The 18,084-nt window shown below is 47.0% G+C and overlaps 1 protein-coding gene across 1 annotated transcript in view; it reads right to left on the reverse strand.

The window, feature by feature from the left end:
• KCNQ3 (potassium voltage-gated channel subfamily Q member 3) overlaps positions 1-18,084 on the reverse strand; it is a 306,169-nt gene that overhangs the window by 5,633 nt on the left and 282,452 nt on the right. Inside the window, exons 10-12 of the mRNA XM_019459690.2 lie at positions 4,973-5,175; positions 3,994-4,096; positions 1,578-1,709 (exon numbers count right to left, since the gene is read on the reverse strand). Coding sequence (XP_019315235.2) covers positions 1,578-1,709; positions 3,994-4,096; positions 4,973-5,175 — 438 coding nt within the window. The remainder of the gene's footprint in view (positions 1-1,577; positions 1,710-3,993; positions 4,097-4,972; positions 5,176-18,084) is intronic.

The raw sequence follows: 18,084 nt of genomic DNA on the forward strand, positions 1-18,084 counted from the left end.
ACGGTCGATGTCCCAGGTATGGATTAAGCAAGGTCACAGATAAGCATTCCTCCAACCCAACATCATCGTTAACTTCCAACTCATTCAATCTGATGGTCCTGTTAATTCTGCAGGACACTACGGCAGAGAAACATTATTCAGATGAGAAACCCAAGGTCCCAGCAGGACTGGACTTGTGTCCACTGGAAATCTTACAAAGGCCAGGGAACGAGTCTCCTACAGGGCTTTGGTTTCATGATGTCAGTTCTATGCCTTGACATCATATTGTCCTTCAGCTTTTTGAAACGGTTTTCGCTAAATTCTATCCTGAAATCATTATTACACTATATTTTAACTAACTTGGATTTAAATAAAATTAAAAAATTAAAATAAAATAAACAACGTACGTGAATATTGACTGAAGTTGTAAAAAATATTAACATATTATTGTTACTGTAACATCTATGCTAAGTAACATTAGGAAACACACACACACACAAATAAAATGGTTTTTCTTATTAAAAGAATATTTTTACAATTCATTAAAGATTTGATAAATTTAAAAACCGGAAAAAAAATCACATATGGACTCTCTCTCTCGGTACAGCCACTGTAATCCTTTGGCGGAAGACGTAGTCCTTTTCTGTAGGTTCCCTATGGGGAGTACATGGATATATTTCTGAGTAAATGTATGTGCATGTGTTTTTGTAATCATATTGTATGTATATATTATTAGTGTCATAAGATCGATGCAGAGAATATATATCAACATAACCATTTGTATATACTTAAGCATATGTATATATGTCTGACTATTATTCGTAATCATATTGTGCATATATATATTGAAAGAGGACATAAGTTTTTAATCTCGTCCTATACATTTTCTAAATGTCATTTGATGGTTGCATAACTTTTTAATGAGAGCAGACACCATTTTTTTCTTAATCGGTACTTATATAATTGGGGAAGTGGAGTGTGGTGTGTCAGACAGAACAGGAGTTGTGTAGCCAGTTGGATCTCGTGTGACTTCCAGCTCTGCCACTGATTAATCTTGGGTAACTCCATTGCCCTTTGAGCTTTGGTTCTGTCATCAGGAAAAGGACACCCACAATGCAATACCTTATGAGGTTACAAAGGATTAGGCACATAGGTGTAGGCGCTCAACAAAAATGGTGGCAATTATTATTTGGGCATTGATGTGTTTCCATATTTTCACTATTAGAAATAACACTCAAACATTTCCAATATAGTGAACAATTTGTATTTAGAATTGGGCAAATTGATATCACCTCAATCTTGTTGGCAACATCCAAAGTATAATAGTCAGGGGCTAGCCAGACATACGCCTTCTCTCCACCAGGACCAATTGGGGTGTTGACCTTGGCCAAGGTCAGTGTCACAGAGCTTCTTCACGGCCTGTTTGGTGCTTGTCGGCCTTGACGTACACAGTGCTCGATGAACGTTTTTGTTCTTAAACTTTCTCCCCGGCATTCTGGATCATTTCCGAAGGCCTTTCACCCTAAGGTCTGGGCTCATCTGGCTTTGACTCCTTAGTGGTCAAGAGAGCATCATTCCTCCAGAAGCCACTGTCTTACCTTGTCTGGAGGTACTTGATCCTGGAGAGCATGTCGAGATGTCCTGCAGAATACTGCTCAATCACATCCTTCACGTCGTAAGGCCTCAAAGTCTCCTTGAATTTTTTTTTATAGAGACGGAATTGTAGAATTCTGCAAGGTGAGGTAGAGACATTTGTGCTTCGTGAGTAGAGAGAGAAGGAAACTATAATTCGAGTCTAACAAACTCAGGGGCAGGGAGAGAAAAGAACCAAAGAGAAAACGACTTGATGGTGGGAAGTTCCAACTCATGGTCCCGGTTCCCTTCAAACCACCCAGAATGAGGCTGACTAGTGTCTCTCGTCTTCATGATTACCTCCCTTCAATCATCTGAATAACGAGAAAGTCATAGTAACAATAAGAGCTAACATTTACTGGGCATGCACTATAGGGCAGACACTGAGCTGAGTATGTTACGAACCATCCGCTAATGGATCAACTCGTAGATGGTATGGCTGTGGTCCAGAGAGCGCCAGCATCCTCCCAGGGCCATCTGGCTAATAATGTCGGAGCTGTTCTCAAACCGAGGTTTGTATGCTGACAAGTGTCATGCTCTTAATCACTGTGACACACTGCCTTCTATTTGAGGACAGCTGACAAATTTCTTCCTCAACAGCCTCTTTAATTATTTGGCTTGTGAGCGCCGAGAAAAGAGAAACTAGCTTCTGTTCTCAGGTTTTCTCAGTCAGGTGGGGCACCTGAAACTCAGAGATGCCAAACCCTCATCTCTATAATCCTGGGAACCAATAAAGGCACCCCAGATGGCTAATGTTCCTTGAAAACCCCATCACGGGGTCAACCCCCACCGAGCACGGCGTCCGTTAACACCCCTAATGGTAGGCCGGGGCTGGGAAACACGGCCTACCCCAGGCCCCGCCGCCCCCCCCCCCCCCCTACTTGCGCAGATCTCTTTCCGCAGGGCCTTCAGAGTTCCTTGTTTGTCATAGTCCACGGCAGCCTCTCAACACTATTTTGGCTTATTGATTCTGCCATCCGGTTTACGTGCTGTCCTTTCCAACTAGGTGTCATTTGATAAGCCTGCCCTTTACACAGCTCGGTCAGCAGGGGGTGGCTCGAAGGCCAAATCTGCCTTACTGCCTGTGTTTGAAAGTAACGTGATGTTGGAACACAGCCACCTCCATTCACATATGTACGGTAAATGGCTGCATCTGTGTTACGAAGTCAGAGCTGAGTACTTGCAACAGGGTCAGACCTGTGACCCACAGAGCCTAAAATATTTACTATCTTCCTCTTTTTTTAAAAAAAAACATTAATGCTTATTTATTTTTGAGAGAGAGAGACAGAGCGTGAGAGGGGCAGGGAGAGAGGGAGACACAGAATCCGAAGCAGGCTCCAAGCTCTGAGCCGTCAGCACAGAGCCCGACGCGGGGCTCGAACCCGCGAACCATGAGATCATGACCTGAGCTGAAGTCGGACACTCAACCGACTGAGAGCCAGCCAGCCACCCCAGTATCTTCCTCTTTACAGAAAAAGTTGGCCAATGCCTGAACTAAGGCATCGATAAAAATTCTAAAAAGAACAGGGTAGAAGCCAGACCGTGGACCATCCCAGCAGAGACCTCTCTCCTGGTTGACACAGATTCATTCACTGGTTTTCTTTGAATACGATCATTCAACCAGTTATGAATCTAGGTAGCTGTGCTTTTGTCCAGCTGCATTTCTGTCACATTGCACATGGGGTGTCATGAGATGACAGGTCAACGGCTTTGCCGAGGTTCACATATTGTGACACTATTGTGCTTCCCTGATCTACTGGGCTAGGACTCTGGCTGAAAATATCCCAGCTAATTCTTGGAGAATTCAACTTAGTTTCTAGAATTCACAGCCACCATTGTAGACTGTTTGTAAGCTCATATGCTGATCAAAGTTTTCCGTAAGTAAGCATTTTTTTTTTTTTAATTTTCTTCTGGAATTCTGAAGCAAAACAAAAACTGGCCAGGGTAGATTATAGTCTCGTCTGATACACACACACACACACACACACACACACACACACACACACAAATCCTATAATTGACTATTTTGTTGAAAATATTAATGGATGAAGACAGATAAGAAAAGCTATTTTGGGTAAGAAGCCTATAAAGGAAGAAAACTCCATGTCAACATGCCCTTCCCCCTCTCCTAGACCTGGCCAAAGCCAGACAAAAAGCATGACAATTAGAAATACCGTCAGGAGCCTGAGCAAGAGTTACCCAGGATGCCTTGCTGCTGTAGAGATCATTTTTCTTCCAGCAGCATCTGCCTTGGAGTACTGACATACTCTTGGACCTGATTCAGGAGTTACTCAAGTTCCCACACACCTTCCCAAAGCCAGTATCCTGTGGGAATTGAACTGGGGCCTGAGGAGGCCCACTGTGGGGAGGAAGGGGCCTCACCTGACGGCTCGGATGGCGGCCTTCAGGGTGGGGATCATCTCTTCGATGAGGAAGTCATTCCCGTAGGCCCTGTCTTCTGCCATGGGATCACCTGTCCCAGCATCTGGGAGGGAGACACACATATCAACCAGCAGGCCACGGCACTTAGAAAGGCTTGGGGACCCCATTCAGTCAGAACCTTCTAAGCTCAACCGCCAGAGTCCTTGCCCCCACTGTGTGAAACCATGTGGTGTTCTCCAGTTGTGATGCCATTCAGGCCTTCGTGGCATCTCCTATGCTCCAGACAGGAGTCAGAGATGCCCGTGTTCAGGACTGTTGACTGGGGAGAAGGCCAGGAAGGCGGTGACGTGAGTTCTGTGGCCCTGAGTGACTTCTCAGAAGCAGTAGAGGGCATCCTCCTGGGGGTTACGATCAGACACACCTGAGTCCAGATTCAGTCACTACCCTTGAGACCTTGTGGGGTCACTTTCTGAGCACTGCTTATCCTCCCTTGTCATAAGCACAAGGGACACACCGAGGTGTTGTTCCCACTGCCGCCTACTGGGCTCGGTTCTATCACCTCTTCCCACCCCTTGGGGTGCTGAGGCCCCTGGGTCTCCAGATCACTCTGCACCTGGCCCCCTATGTCCTTCAAATTGACCTCCATGGCAATGCACCTCAATGTGGCTATGCTTTGGAACTATGGCAGTAAGTCCCAAGGCTCCCTGGAGGGGTCTGTGCAGACGAATGTGGGGATCCTGGCACAGAGAATAGCTACCTCGGGACCCCCCTGCTCCCTGAAGTGTGGGGATGTATTACAGGAGCCCCCAGCCCAGCGGACATGAATGGGATAAAGCAAGAAGTTGGTTCAGGAAGGGTGGAGACGGGCTACTCTGCAGACTGGACAGTATTCAACCGGGGAGGGAGGGAGGTGAGGAAGGGGCGGGCATGGCAAAGGGAGAAGTGGAGGAGACAGAGTGAGGGAGAAGACAGGCCTCACCTTCAGAGCTCTGCCAGAAAGCGTAGGCTTTCATGCGGAAGGCGGTGCGGAAGCGTTCTTTATTGTTTAAGCCAACAGGCTTTGGTTCTTTAGGAGGACTTTCTTCTATGGCATCTACATTCAGAGGGGTAAATAGCTTTCCTTTAGTATTGCTACCACGAGGATTAGAAAGGCGAACCCGATCCAAGAGACCCAGCTTTTGGCTACAAAATAAGCAAAAGTGAACAATTTTCCTCCTTGAGTGCAGGCTTTCGTAATCACCCGGCCCTCTCCATAAAGACTCACACATTGACCTCCACGTGTGATGGGGGAGGCGTGCCCTCAGGGCTCGATCTGCCTTAGCAGCTCGGGGTGGCACAGGGCTTGGCAATTTACAAGCCATGACACCTTGGGCACGTTTCTTAACCTCTCTGCACTTCCCTTTCCTCCTATGCTTAGGTGGAGCTCAAATGACATACGGGACATCAAGTGCCTGGCTCCCAGCAGCAGGTCCCCGAGCCTCATGCCTTCCCCTGTCCCGTCATCTCTGCCTCCATAACTTCCTCCACTCTATGGTGCCCAGGTAGCAACTTTCACAGAAAAAGCCTTTCAAATGTTCCTCGAACAGTGTAAATGACACGAATTACAGGAAGCAGGCACCCTAACCCGGTGGCCACAGACGCCCCACCCAAGGATGGGACTTGGGAGGCGAAGCGGTCCCTAAGCTTGGATGGGGGAAAACACCACATCTTTACTCACTGAAATCAGCATATCTTTCAATTACGAATGTAGGCAATAAACCCCAGTACTATCCTCAGTGCCCCGGTCTTAACCTGTGTCTTCCACAACAGAAATCACAGAGCATTTGCTATCCTGTTCTCTCCGGGGACTGCTGTGCTCCTAGTGTTTCAGAATTATGTCGGTATTCAAGCGGCCCCAGCTCTCATCATTAAATCCATCACCGAGAAACACAGACACGACTGCATCTCGGATGTGCACGTATTTTGACAGTTGTCAGTATAATCAGTGTCTTTTGTAACCGTATGCATTTCATTTGTGAATTCAAGATGGGTATTCTGAGAAGGGGTCCCTGGACTTCATCATACTGCCCAAAGTGTTCTTGGTTCCAACCGACCAAGCAAACAAATGATTAATAAGTCCAACATAAAAAGCCCTCGTGCAAAAGCCAGCAGTGCCTTGACTTGCGTCCAACTTCACCCCTTGCCATCCAGGTGACCTTGGGCAAACCCGTGCCCTTTCTGAGCCTCAGTTACCTCATCTTTATTATTTTTTTAAGTGTATTTACTTATTTTGAGAGAGAGAACATGCACACAAGCTGGGGAGGGGCAGAGAGAGAAAGGGAGAGACAGAGAGAGAATCCCTTGCAGGATTCTGTGCTGTCAGCACAGAGCCAGACGCGGGGCTTGAACTCACGAACCCTGAGATCATGACCTGAGTTGAAACCAAGAGTCAGACGCTTAACCGACTGAGCCTCCCAGGTGCCCCAGTCACCTCATCTTTAAAATGGGGATGACCACTCCTTGCTTGCCCCGGTTGCTATGAGACGATGTTTGTCAAGGATGTGGCACAGAGCTTGGCACGCAGTAGGTGACCTGTAAGTATTAATTTCTTCTCTACCTCCACCCCTCACCTTAGCGGGCATGAGGACAAAGGCCTTCTTTGCGGGATACCTACCAGAGAAAAGCCATCCTACAAGTTTTCGCACATCAATACACCCCACGCGGTGGCTTCCCCTCATTACCCTACACAGGGCTTGGCACACAGTAGGTGCACCGCGTACTTGTGGCACACATGGTGAGTGAGTGAACATGGGTTTTTGAAGAAGGCTCTGCATTGGCCTGAGCTGATTTAGTATTTCTAAGGAGTCGGGTTATGACAGCCCCGTGCTTCCTGCCAGAAGCTGCTGGTGTCTCTGCGGCTTGATGCAGTGGGAGAGGTCAAGGGCGCGGGGGCCTCGGAGGAGGGCGGGACACTCCCCCTGCCCAGCAGGTGCCCCGCACTCTCTGGGCACCAGGTCCTCCATGGTAAGCGGGCCTAACAACACCTGCTGCGTAGAGGCCTGGGGAGCATTACACGTGGTAACATCCGTAATGCTTCCTGCCTCCAGCCTGGCGTAGGGAAGGCACGAGGATGCGTTTGGTTAACAAATACACGGATGAGCATACGGATGGGCGGTATGGCCCCCTCTGGATGGTTCTCTCTCACCCAGCGTTGTTACCTTAATAGTCTGACTGGGGTAGATTCAGGGGAACTCTAGGACACAGATGGCTTTATCCTCCCTGAGTCAAAATTTTCGGAGTGGCTCTCCAGACCAGTTCTAGATGAATGACTGATAGGACAGGGTCTGTGGGCTAAAAATACTGGACGAGGCAGGAAGTTGGCTGAACAGACAGAAGGCTTTCCAACCCAGAAGCTCAGGAAAAGGGGGACTTCAGGACAGTCTCTTCTCAGGTCTGCTTCTCCTTGTCTGCTGCCTACTGACCGTGTCTCACTATCCCGCCAAGCAGCTCCGTCCTCCCATCTGCACCGAGCCTCCTGCCCGGCCCTGAGTCCCCACAGCATGCCTAGGTGCGCCCACCTCCTCCAGCTGCTATGAGCCCTGCCTCCTGGGAGCCCCTCGTTGCCGGCTCCTTTTAGAACGGCCTGAGCGTCACCCGTCTTCCCTTGGAAATCAGGTACTCCCCACGTGGTCCAACGACACACTGCAGTGTGGCTAACACTGTGTCTAACACACCGTGTGCAGACCCTGTGTTTCCACGTCGGTCCCCCCCCCCCCCAGCCCCCGGAACGTGTAGTCCCCGTCAAGCAAAGACCCGGCCTGGTCATCTTTGAGCCCACGCCCTGCCCTTCCTCTTCAGGGTAGCCGTGAAAATCACGGTCTTTGGGACAATTCCAGTCCGCGTGGAAAGGTCCTGAAACACGTGACCTGAGACACACAAGTCATGGTCTCGGGCCTCAGCTCCTCCCACGCACAGTGACGATGGCCCTCGTTGCGAGGGGCCGCGTGAGGGTTACGTGAGGGGCTGCATGGAAAGTGCTTAGCCGACTTCTGGAATGAGGATTGGAGAAGCCTTCAGTAAATGCTGGCTGTCACCATTATCTCAGTAAATAATTCTCTTCCCTCAGAAGCCATAGAAGGCTAAAGGATGGATAAAATTTCCTGAGCCACAAAATAATCATGTGTGTGTGTGTGTGTGTGTGTGTGTGTTTAATGAACTAAGTTCTCGGGGTTTATATATTATTTTACAGTGCTTCCTAATGCCAGTCTCACACACTCGCCATTATCACTGAACTTGACCTCTGCAGGAGGTAAGTATATGAGGAGCTTAATTCCAGATCGGCTAAGCAAGTCAAAAGTAATGGCAGCCAGGGGGTCCTGGCTCGAAATCTCAGCAGAAATGCCTGAGTGTTAGAAAGTTAATGAGAGGACCCTCTTGGTTCTATCTGTGTAGGGATTTAGGATTTGCCTGTTTGACGTTTCAATGCTTCATTGTAACCTCTCACAGTCTGAGTTGCTTTGGCGATGTTTACTTAACATGCCATGGCCACAGAGGACGGTTTACGAGAGAGAGATTCCCACAGCGTTCGGAACCCAGAGGCATCAGGCACAATTCAGGAACCTCAGCTCTGATTTTCTCCCGGCCATCACACCCAAGAGGCTTACGGAATTCTGCCTCCAGCAAAGTGGGTGATCAGCTTACTTCTTAATTGCGTTGCCTGGAATCCGAGACCCCAAAGGATAATCAGATGCAAGGCAAAGTCCGCTGCTGAAACTCAAACTCATCTCTGCCCTTCTCCGTATGGATTTCTAGCACATAATTCAGGCCTTGTGCTTGGAGGGTCCTAGAAGTCTTGCAAGAAAAGCCTCCCTCGGGACTGACATCAGGTTTTCTTGGATAGGTGGGGCCCCTGATTTATCAAGTGCAGACAATTTTTAAATATGAGTTGTAAAACTGGAAATGGAGATACCGGGGACAGGAAAGTAAAATCAAAAATTAAACTCTGCCCTGGCAGCAGCCATTGCCCTGGGCTCCTGCCTCAGGTTACCCCAGCCAGGTTAAACACCACCCAGTTCCTCGACACTCACACTTCCCGCTTCCTGGCCTTTGCACATGCCATGGCCTGTACCCAGGAAAAACTTCATCCCTTCTTTTATCTCAATGATAAAAGAAAAGTCAGATTTTTCCTTTGAAACTTGACCCAAACATCAGCCCCAAGGCTGGCTTGCCCTCTTGGTCCAAATACCTATCCATTCACCCACCCACCCTCCCTCCCTTCCTTGTTTAAAGTTTATTTACTTATTTTGAGACAGAACACACAAGCTAGGGAGGAGCAGAGAGAGAGAGAATCCCAAGAAGATTCTACACTGCCAGCACATAGCCTGATGTGGGGCTTGAACCCACAAACTATGAGATCATGACCTGAGCCAAAATCAAGAGTCAGGCGCTGAAATGACTGAACCACCCAAGCGCCCCCCCATTCACTATAGCTTTTTATGGGCTTTTCTCAACCATGGCACTTGGCCACCATAGTGAAATCTTTGACTTACTAGGGACTCTCTCCCCAAAGCAGTGGTTCTCAACCAGGGACAATTTTGCCCCCCAGGGGACATCTGGCAATATCTGGAGTCATGTTTGATTGACAGAACTTGGGGAATGCTCTTGGCTTCAGGCGAGTTAAGGCCAGAGAAGCTGCTAGACATCCTACACACACACACGGGGCAGCCCCTGATGATGAAGAATTATCCCACCCAAAATGCCCACGTTATTGACACTGAGAAACTAAAAGGTAAGCTATTTGTCTGCAACCCACAGTTTGGTCAATTATCCAGCATCTAACATGGAACCTTGCGCATTGTAAGGACTAAAAGCATTATTACGATATCGAACGAATGAAGGAATGCAACATTTGATCTTCTGTTAATAAAATGCATCCAATCTCAGCTGAGAGAGGGAGTACCGTGTGGTGGAAAGAGTGGACTTTGGAGTAAGAGACCTGTGTTCGAACCTTTGCTTTGTAGTTAATATTTCAACTTTGGTCAAGTCGTTAGCTCTTTCTGGTTTACTTTTTCCATCTGTCAAATAGAGCTAATGTTATTTATTTAGTCAATGAGAATGCAGTCTACACCTGGAAGTGCTAGGCTCTTGGTAACTTGCTGAGAATACAGTGGTAACTGAAACAGACATAGTTTCCAGCCTCCAGTGAGCTTATGATGAGGTCAGGAAAACACACAATAAGCAAATGATGCATACATTGCTAGAAATCTGACCAGGAAACAGAGTGCAGTAATGGAGTGTAACAGGAAGTCAGCTTAGGTGGAGTGGTCAGAGAAGGCCTTTTGGGTGGATGGGAAGACCAGTTAAGTAGCTGGTCCCTGGAGTTTGGGATTAAAATGATGGTGGCCCGGATGGTGAAGCTGAGACCGGATGGGTGAGAAGAGGCCAGGCCTCAAAGAAAAGGGGTGAGCACTCCCTGGGCAGAAGAATCACATACAGGTGCAAGGGGCACGAGCACTGGGATTGTGTAGCAGAAGGGAGGCACATGATCAGAACATCGTGAGTGAGGCGCAGAGCGGCATGAGGTCAGAGGCCAGATCGGCAGGGATTCTAGAAGTAGGATTCAGAATTAAGGATGGAAAATAGAAATTTCTTTTTGATTTTAAGGGCACTTGGAGGCCATCAAGAGTTTTGAGGAGAGTATATCGGCTCTGCATTTTTTCAAATATTTATTCTGTTTATCTTTGAGGTGTGTCGGGGGGTCACATGCATATAAGCAGTGGAGGGGGACAGAGAATCCCAAGCAGACTCTGTGCTATTAGACGTGGGGCCCAAACTCACAAACTGTGAGATCATGACCTGAGCCTAAACTAAGAGTCGGATGCTTAACCGATCGAGCCACCCAGGCGCCCCTCAGTTTTGCATTTAAAAAAGAACACCCAGGTTCACAGCAGTGCTATTCATAATAGCCAGAGGTAGAAACAACCCAAAAGTCCATCAAGGAATGAAGAGATAAACAAAATGTGGTATATCCACATAATGGAATATTATTCAGTCTTGAAAAGGAAGGAAATTTGGACACTGCTGCAATTCATCTTGAAAATATTATGTAAAGTGAAATAAGCAAGTGAGAAAAAGATAAACACTATATGATCCCGCTTGTTGACTCTAGAGGAGTCAAAGTCACAGAGACAGAAAGTAGAATGGTGGTGGCCAGGAGCCGGGAGGAGCGGAAAATGGGGAGTTGTTTTCAATGGGTGTTTTTAATTCCCCACCCTCCTCATGTCACCTTCGTTGGGCATGTGTGTCCTGGAAAAGCTAATACAATTTTAATTAAAAAAAAAAACAAGAGAAAAACAAAAGTTGAGTTTGGGATGTGTCAGGAAGGAAGGCATCCTGTCAAACAAACACTTACAGACCTTGCCTTTCTTATCTGAAGCTACAATCCCTAAAATGGTTTCTGGGACACAGAAACGTCTTAACAAATAGTCACTGAAAAAGAGGATGGAGTCTACGGCCATACCACCCTGAACGCGCCCGATCTCGTCTGATCTCGGAAGCTAAGCAGGGTTGGGCCTGGTTAGTACTTGGATGGAAGGGAGAAAAAGAGGACGGATGGGGGCGCCTGGGTGGCTCAGCTGATTGAGTGTCTGACTCTTGATTTCAGCTCAGGTCATGATCTCATCATGGGGCAGAGCCCCGAGTCAGGCTCTGTGCTGACAGCCGGAAGCCTGCTTGGGATTCTCTCTCTGCCCCTCTTCCGCACTCTCTCTGTCTCTCAAAAGAAATAAAGAAAAAAACGTTAAAAAAAGAGGATAGATGGATGGGTGAGGAATGAATGGATGGTGAACAAACCAGGAGTACAGAGTCACTGCAGCTAAGAGAAGAGTCTTCTGGAAGAAGCGGTCAATCAGTCTTGTGTGATTTGTTGTGAAAGCCCCATGAGCACAGACTGAGTGACCAGCACAGAGCAGCCCATCCCACCTACAGGGGTTAAAGCCCTAATTTTTCCCCTTCTCTCCTTCATTCTTTCACCTTCCATCTCTCCAGATGGAAAGGGTGGGGCCTTACACAAGCTATGCAGCCTGCTTTCAGAAGGCTCCTTTAGCACCATGGTCTGTCCCAAGAAAGACAGAGAAGACAAAGAGGTAAAAAAACAAAAACAAACAAAAAACACCTGTCACCATCCATGGGCCAAACCTTTGAGGCTTTGGTGTCCTATTTTTTTCTCTCTGAGAAAAGACCATGGATGAACGTTGCTATCTCGACTTTGTTTCTTTTTAACGAAATAGTAGATCTTACGTAGGGATTAGACAACGATCAAGGTGGAGTGGCATTAGGGGCTGGGGCGTGACATGGCCTCCATTGCATCAACACTGAGGAAGACAACGGCAATCTCTCTAGGCTCTCACACCGTTCATAGTAGAGCTGGGAGAACCAAGTAACTCATATACTTTGTGACTAGCTACAAAGTAAGTTTCCCTGTAGAGAAATGAAGACTCACTTATTTATGCCTTTTGTGAATTTTCCTTGGGACACCTGCATGCCCGTCTTCTTTACAGAGTTGGCATTCCTGGGGATTTCTCATATAGAAATAGATGGCCTGTGGAAAGATCATAGGCCTAGGGACCCAATGCTTGTTAGCCTGAAGGATGAAAGCATGAAGGACGGAAGGGACAAAATTAAGGTCTTAATCCCTCTCCTAGCCTGGTGAAAAGCCACTAGCCCTTGACAGATGAAAGCAAAGTGCCTCTGTGGATCCTTTCCTGATCTCCTGCTATAGGTAGAACTCCGAGCTCTCTTCCTTTGTTGTTCTCTCTATCCTTGTGTCTGTAACATTCCCATAGCAGCACCCTCAATACTACACTGCTCCTCTTTGGTTGAAACCTCTGCCTCCCCACTAGACAATGAGTTCCAATTTTCTGGGAATCTTCAGGGCCTTACATGAAGCAGGGCTGTTAAAGAACCGAAGGGAGGAAGGAAGGACAGAGGGTAAGAGGGAGGAGAGAAGTATTGCAGGGCTAGGATTCAAACCTATGTTGATGTGCCTCCTAAACCAGACCTGAACAATGTGGAAAAGAATGTAGACCCAGAAACCTAGAAGTGTGGATGCCAATCAGGAAAATAATAGTGATGATAATAAAAGCAAACCCTATGTAGTACTCATCATGGGTAAGACCCTCTTCTAAGCATTGAATTCTCACAATAGTGCTAGGAGGTAGGTACTCTCACCAGAACTATTATATAGATGGGGAAACTGAGGCAGAGAGGTTTGGCAATGTGTCCAAGATAATGTACTCAAGATTCTTAAAAATGACCCATAACTCACAGTGTGCATCACACCAAAATAACATGGGTCCAATTCTGCTGCCATGGCCACAAACTCCTAGCATACAGGACCTGAAGTGGCTTAGGGATCCCCTATTCCAACCTCTTCTTTCTAGTGATGAGGCAGCCTAGGCCAGGTGACTGGGGGCTTCTGTCTAGGTTGAGAAAGAATGGGGACAGATAAAGCAGGGAGGAGGAGGCAAGATCGTGACCGGGTTGGCTGTTGGGCTATAGCAACAGCTTCACGACTTGGAAATAACCCTGATGTGTTCGTCTGGTTCTCTCTCATCTGGAGAGGTTTGCAAAGTTAGCTGGGCCAATGGCCTACTTGGAGTCCTCTGATCCAGTGAATCTGGGAAAATCTATGAGCACGATTCCGGGACATTTACAGCTGGTACTCGGAGGACACACAGACTCACACACTGATGTGAGGTCTCTCTGTCGCTCTTCTAAAAGAATTGCTTTCTCCATGTATCCAAATCTCATGTATGAGTAACTTGCCAATTGGCCAGCACTCATCTCTAGTGAGCATTTGCTATGTACTGGGCCACAGGTACCATTCCAACCAGCCCATGAGGCTGTTCCTATTATTATCCCCACTTCACAGATAAGGACATGAGGACATGAGAGGCTGCTCGAGTTGCTCAAGATCACACAGCTAGTAAGTAGGGCAGCCAGGCATTGAGGTCTGATGGTCTAATTCTGGAGTCTGTTCCCAGCTCCTGTTGCTATGACTACCTCCTAATTCCACCAACTGATTATTTTTAGTCCCTGGTTAAAGAGGAGAGGACCACAGATCAGGAGGGAGCCAGGTAGACATAGGATCCAATTCTATTTGTGCGATTTGGGCTGGGATTTGTGTAAGTTGTTTCACCTTGCTGAGGCTTTGTGTCTTCATCTGTGTAGGGGATATTGGACTCTAACTCATAAATGTCCCTCTCAAAATCATGCGTCCTGGATCTGCTCAGACAGCTTCCTACCTTGTATGCAAGCAAATTGTGCTTGCCTTTGGCAATTGTGAAAGGCTGAAGTGTGTTCCCCAAAAGATATGCCCAAGCCCTGACCTGATAGCTATAATGTGACCTTATTTGGAAACAGTCTTTTTGGATGTAATCAAGTTGAGACCTACTCATACTGGAGTAGGGTGAGCTCTTAATCCAACAATTTGTGTCTTTATAAGAGAAAGGAATGGGAGGTTTGGGTACAGAGAGACACAGATGCACACAGAGAGAAGAAGGCCACGTGGAAATGGAGGCAGAAAATGGAGTGTTGGGTCCGCAAGGGTAAGGAAGGCCAAGGATTACTAGCAACCACGAGAAGCTAGGAAGAGGCAAGGAAAGGTTCTTCCCCCACAGCCACTGGAGGAAAATGGCTCTTGATTCCTTGATTTCTTGACATCTTGATTTTGGACGTCCAGCCTCCAGAACAGTGAGAGGATAAATTTCTATTGATTTAAGTCGCCCAGTTTGTGGTCATTTGTTATGGAATCCTCAGGAAAAGGCAGCAAAAACGAGGGCACAGTGGGTGCATGAGGACTGTTTTTAGTCTGATAACCAAGCCAGAGAGCTGCAACACATTTTTGTGTGCTACGGAATGATGTGCTCATAGGTAGACAGGGGCTACAATGAAGGGTAGGGAGGACCATCTTTTTTGCATACTTTAGCAGAGCCATAAATATGGAATTTCCACACAATTAGAAGAATTGAGAAGAAATCTCTGGTCCTCTACCAGCTTTTCCCCATGGAAGGAGGTGAATTATCTGATTATGGGGTGTGTGAAATAACCATTGACTCATCTTCTTGATTGGGTGAGCTTCTGTATTGAAGGTCAGTTCTGTATTCAAGGTCATACGTGGTCTCTCTCTGGTTGTCAGTGCTCCATGGGGTCAGACAAGCAATGGCCCCAGGTGTCTGGCTGGGAGAGTGTCTGTTCTGTGTGGCTGGTCCTAAGGTCAAACGTACTGGGAAGTGTTAGGACATTCGCTCTTGCTCCCAGAGCCAATCCTGCTTTGCCCAACAAATGTGGCCTATATTTTGATCTGTTTTGGATTCCTATTTCCCAATTAGCTCATAATTCAGAGACACTCCCCCATATTCCAAAAAGAAAACTGAGACTAAGCCCTCAGGGCATGTTGGGGATCACTCTGGGGTTAAACAAAATTGGTCCAAATCTGACTCTGCAGCCTGGGACCAGTGTTTCAGGGACTGCACAGCGGGACAAAATATTAACAGCTATGGAATTGTGTCCAAGACTCTTATTTTGCTCTCGGTAACAATTTTCCCAACAGTAAAATTAGGGGATTGGATTCACTGATCTCTAAATTCCCGCGTACCTTTAACAGTCTTCGATTCTAGGGCATGGAAAGAGATTTATTGCCCACATCATCTGTCACCCTGTGAGATCAATCTCACGGGGCCAACGTCACAGGGAGAAAGTAACGTGTGAAATATACCTCCTCTCATGGCAGGAACTCCAGCCACAGAGAGCCAAGGAAGAGTAGAAGAAAACAAAACAAGCCAAAGGGGACACCCGCGGTGACCGACTACAGTTACCTAACTGTTCCCAATGACTTGAAACTACCAGCCGAATGGCTGGGTCCACACATCACGGAGCCAGATGAACCAGATCCGGTTTTGTTCCTGCTACCGTCTAGCTGCAGGACCGTGTGCAAATCACTTGCCTCTCTGAACCTCAGGTTTCTCATCCATAAAAAAAGAGATTCAAAATAGTTATCTTCCCTATCAGGGCAGCTATGAGGGCTAGATGTGCTGAGACCTTTACCTGGCAAGCAGGAAGCCTTCTTCATAAATTCTTGTGATTGTATTTAAATTCTCTGACTCAGAGGATGATCCTCTACTAAATGTGAGAGCTCTGCAATGGGAAGGATATAACAAGACAGGAGATAAAGAAGATGGCTCGGATGAACATCCTCCCTCTCCAAAGATGGCTACAGAAGAGCTGAGTCCCGGACGCCGCTGTTAAGATTGAATTGTTTGAAAATACAAAGTAAACAGTATGGCTCAAGCAAGCAGTTGCTGTCAACACAGTTACCTGTTTTGAAAATTCACAAAAACACGATTTTCTATGAGACAAATGCCTCTAATTATCGGCTCTGCTGCATGTCTACTGAATAGTTGCAATTGATGTTTAAAGTGATGTTCCTACCATAAACTACCAGTCTTTTCTGGAATCATCCATAGAATAAATGAGCCTCAGTATGGTCTACTGTTGATGTTCTTTAATGCAGTATTATTTTTAGGCACTTGAAAATTTTCAGGTGGAATTTATGCCTGTCATGGGCAGCTTCGTATTTGTCTGCTTTGTGTTTCGTCCCCGATACGCTGGGGAAAAGGACACTGTTCTGCTGGGGTACTGATTCCTGCCAACTTCAAGCAAGTGACTCTACTGTGAGCTGTCGATCATAGCGTCTTGAACCCACACTAACAGGTGGATACAGGACCCAGAGTTTGGCCAGCAGTAGCCTCTTTCTCTCTGGGTCATACAGATTGTCCGAGGCATGAGTATGTGACCCAGACTGGGTCAATCTAAGTGCTTCCCTGGGGTTTCTCAAACTGGAGATGAGTGAAGGACAGATACAGAAAGAGGGAAAAATAGGTGGTCATGGGGCTGCTTGCATCCGCATCGTCATCAGTATGCAGAAGGGCAGCAAGAGAGTGAGACCAGAAAGGAGAAGTGGGGATGAGAGAGGAAAAGAGAAATTCCAGAAGACTTGCATTCCTTGTTTCCTGGGGATCTCACCCTCTTCGTTGGGTGACTATGTGAGCCATTTCATTTCCCTCTTAGTCCAAGGTAGTTTTGACTGTGTCTATGACACTTGTAGAATAAGAGTTTGTCCATCCATCCATCCATCCACCCATTCACCCACCCACTTTTTTCAGTGCGTTAATATCTCTTGAAAGCTAACCATGTCTCAGGCTGTGTTCCAGGCATTGTTTTAGGTGCCAGAGATAATGCAGTGAACAAAACAGAGCCCAACACCTTGGAGGCATTTTATCTAGTACAGAAGGCAAACGAGAAACAAATACATAGTATATTAGATAGTCATCAATGCTAACAACAATAATGAAGTAGGATTAAGGGCATAGAGACTGACGGGGTGTGGGTAGAGGGTCAAAGAGGGGCTCTCTCAAGAGATGACTTTAGAGTCCCAACTGAAGTGAAGGACTGAGCTATACGAAAAGATGAGATAGGAGATCCTGGCCAAGAGGGAACAAATGCCAAGTTCATGTGTCTGTGAGACTCACTGAGCTCACGCTCTACCCCTGGGTACAAGGAGGGCATGGCAATCCAATGTGCCACAGTGGGCCGCAGCCTGATACGATCTGGTCCAGTCACACAGACCCACCCTCCAAATCCCCACCTTGGCTACTTCTGTGCTTGGCTAAGGTGCTAGTTAACTAAATGCCTGAGCTCAGTCTCTACACAAGTAAAATGATGGTACAAAACTCCCTTCATTAAGTCATTTATTTATTCATTCAGCAAATATTTGGGGGGGGGTAACCCCCTATACTTCAGGCTCCGTGTTAGCTCATGGTCTAGAGAGGATGAGAGATCAAGTTTTGACTAAATACAAAACAAAGCTTTCATAGGGAAATTCTGAGTCCTACCTGGGGCACCATGAGTGGTACAAAGGGGTGAGGGTGTGTGTGTGTCAGCTGCCTCTGTTTTTATAAGAATTAATTAAGACAACCTAGGAAAAGTACTCAGCTCCTCATAAGCCCACAACAGAAGCTGGTTCTCTTCCTTCTGATTAGCCTCAGAATCACA

This window comes from Panthera pardus, unplaced genomic scaffold (assembly GCF_024362965.1).
Source record: "Panthera pardus isolate Hobbes unplaced genomic scaffold, ASM2436296v1 HiC_scaffold_7, whole genome shotgun sequence".
Taxonomy (NCBI): Eukaryota; Metazoa; Chordata; class Mammalia; order Carnivora; family Felidae; genus Panthera; species Panthera pardus.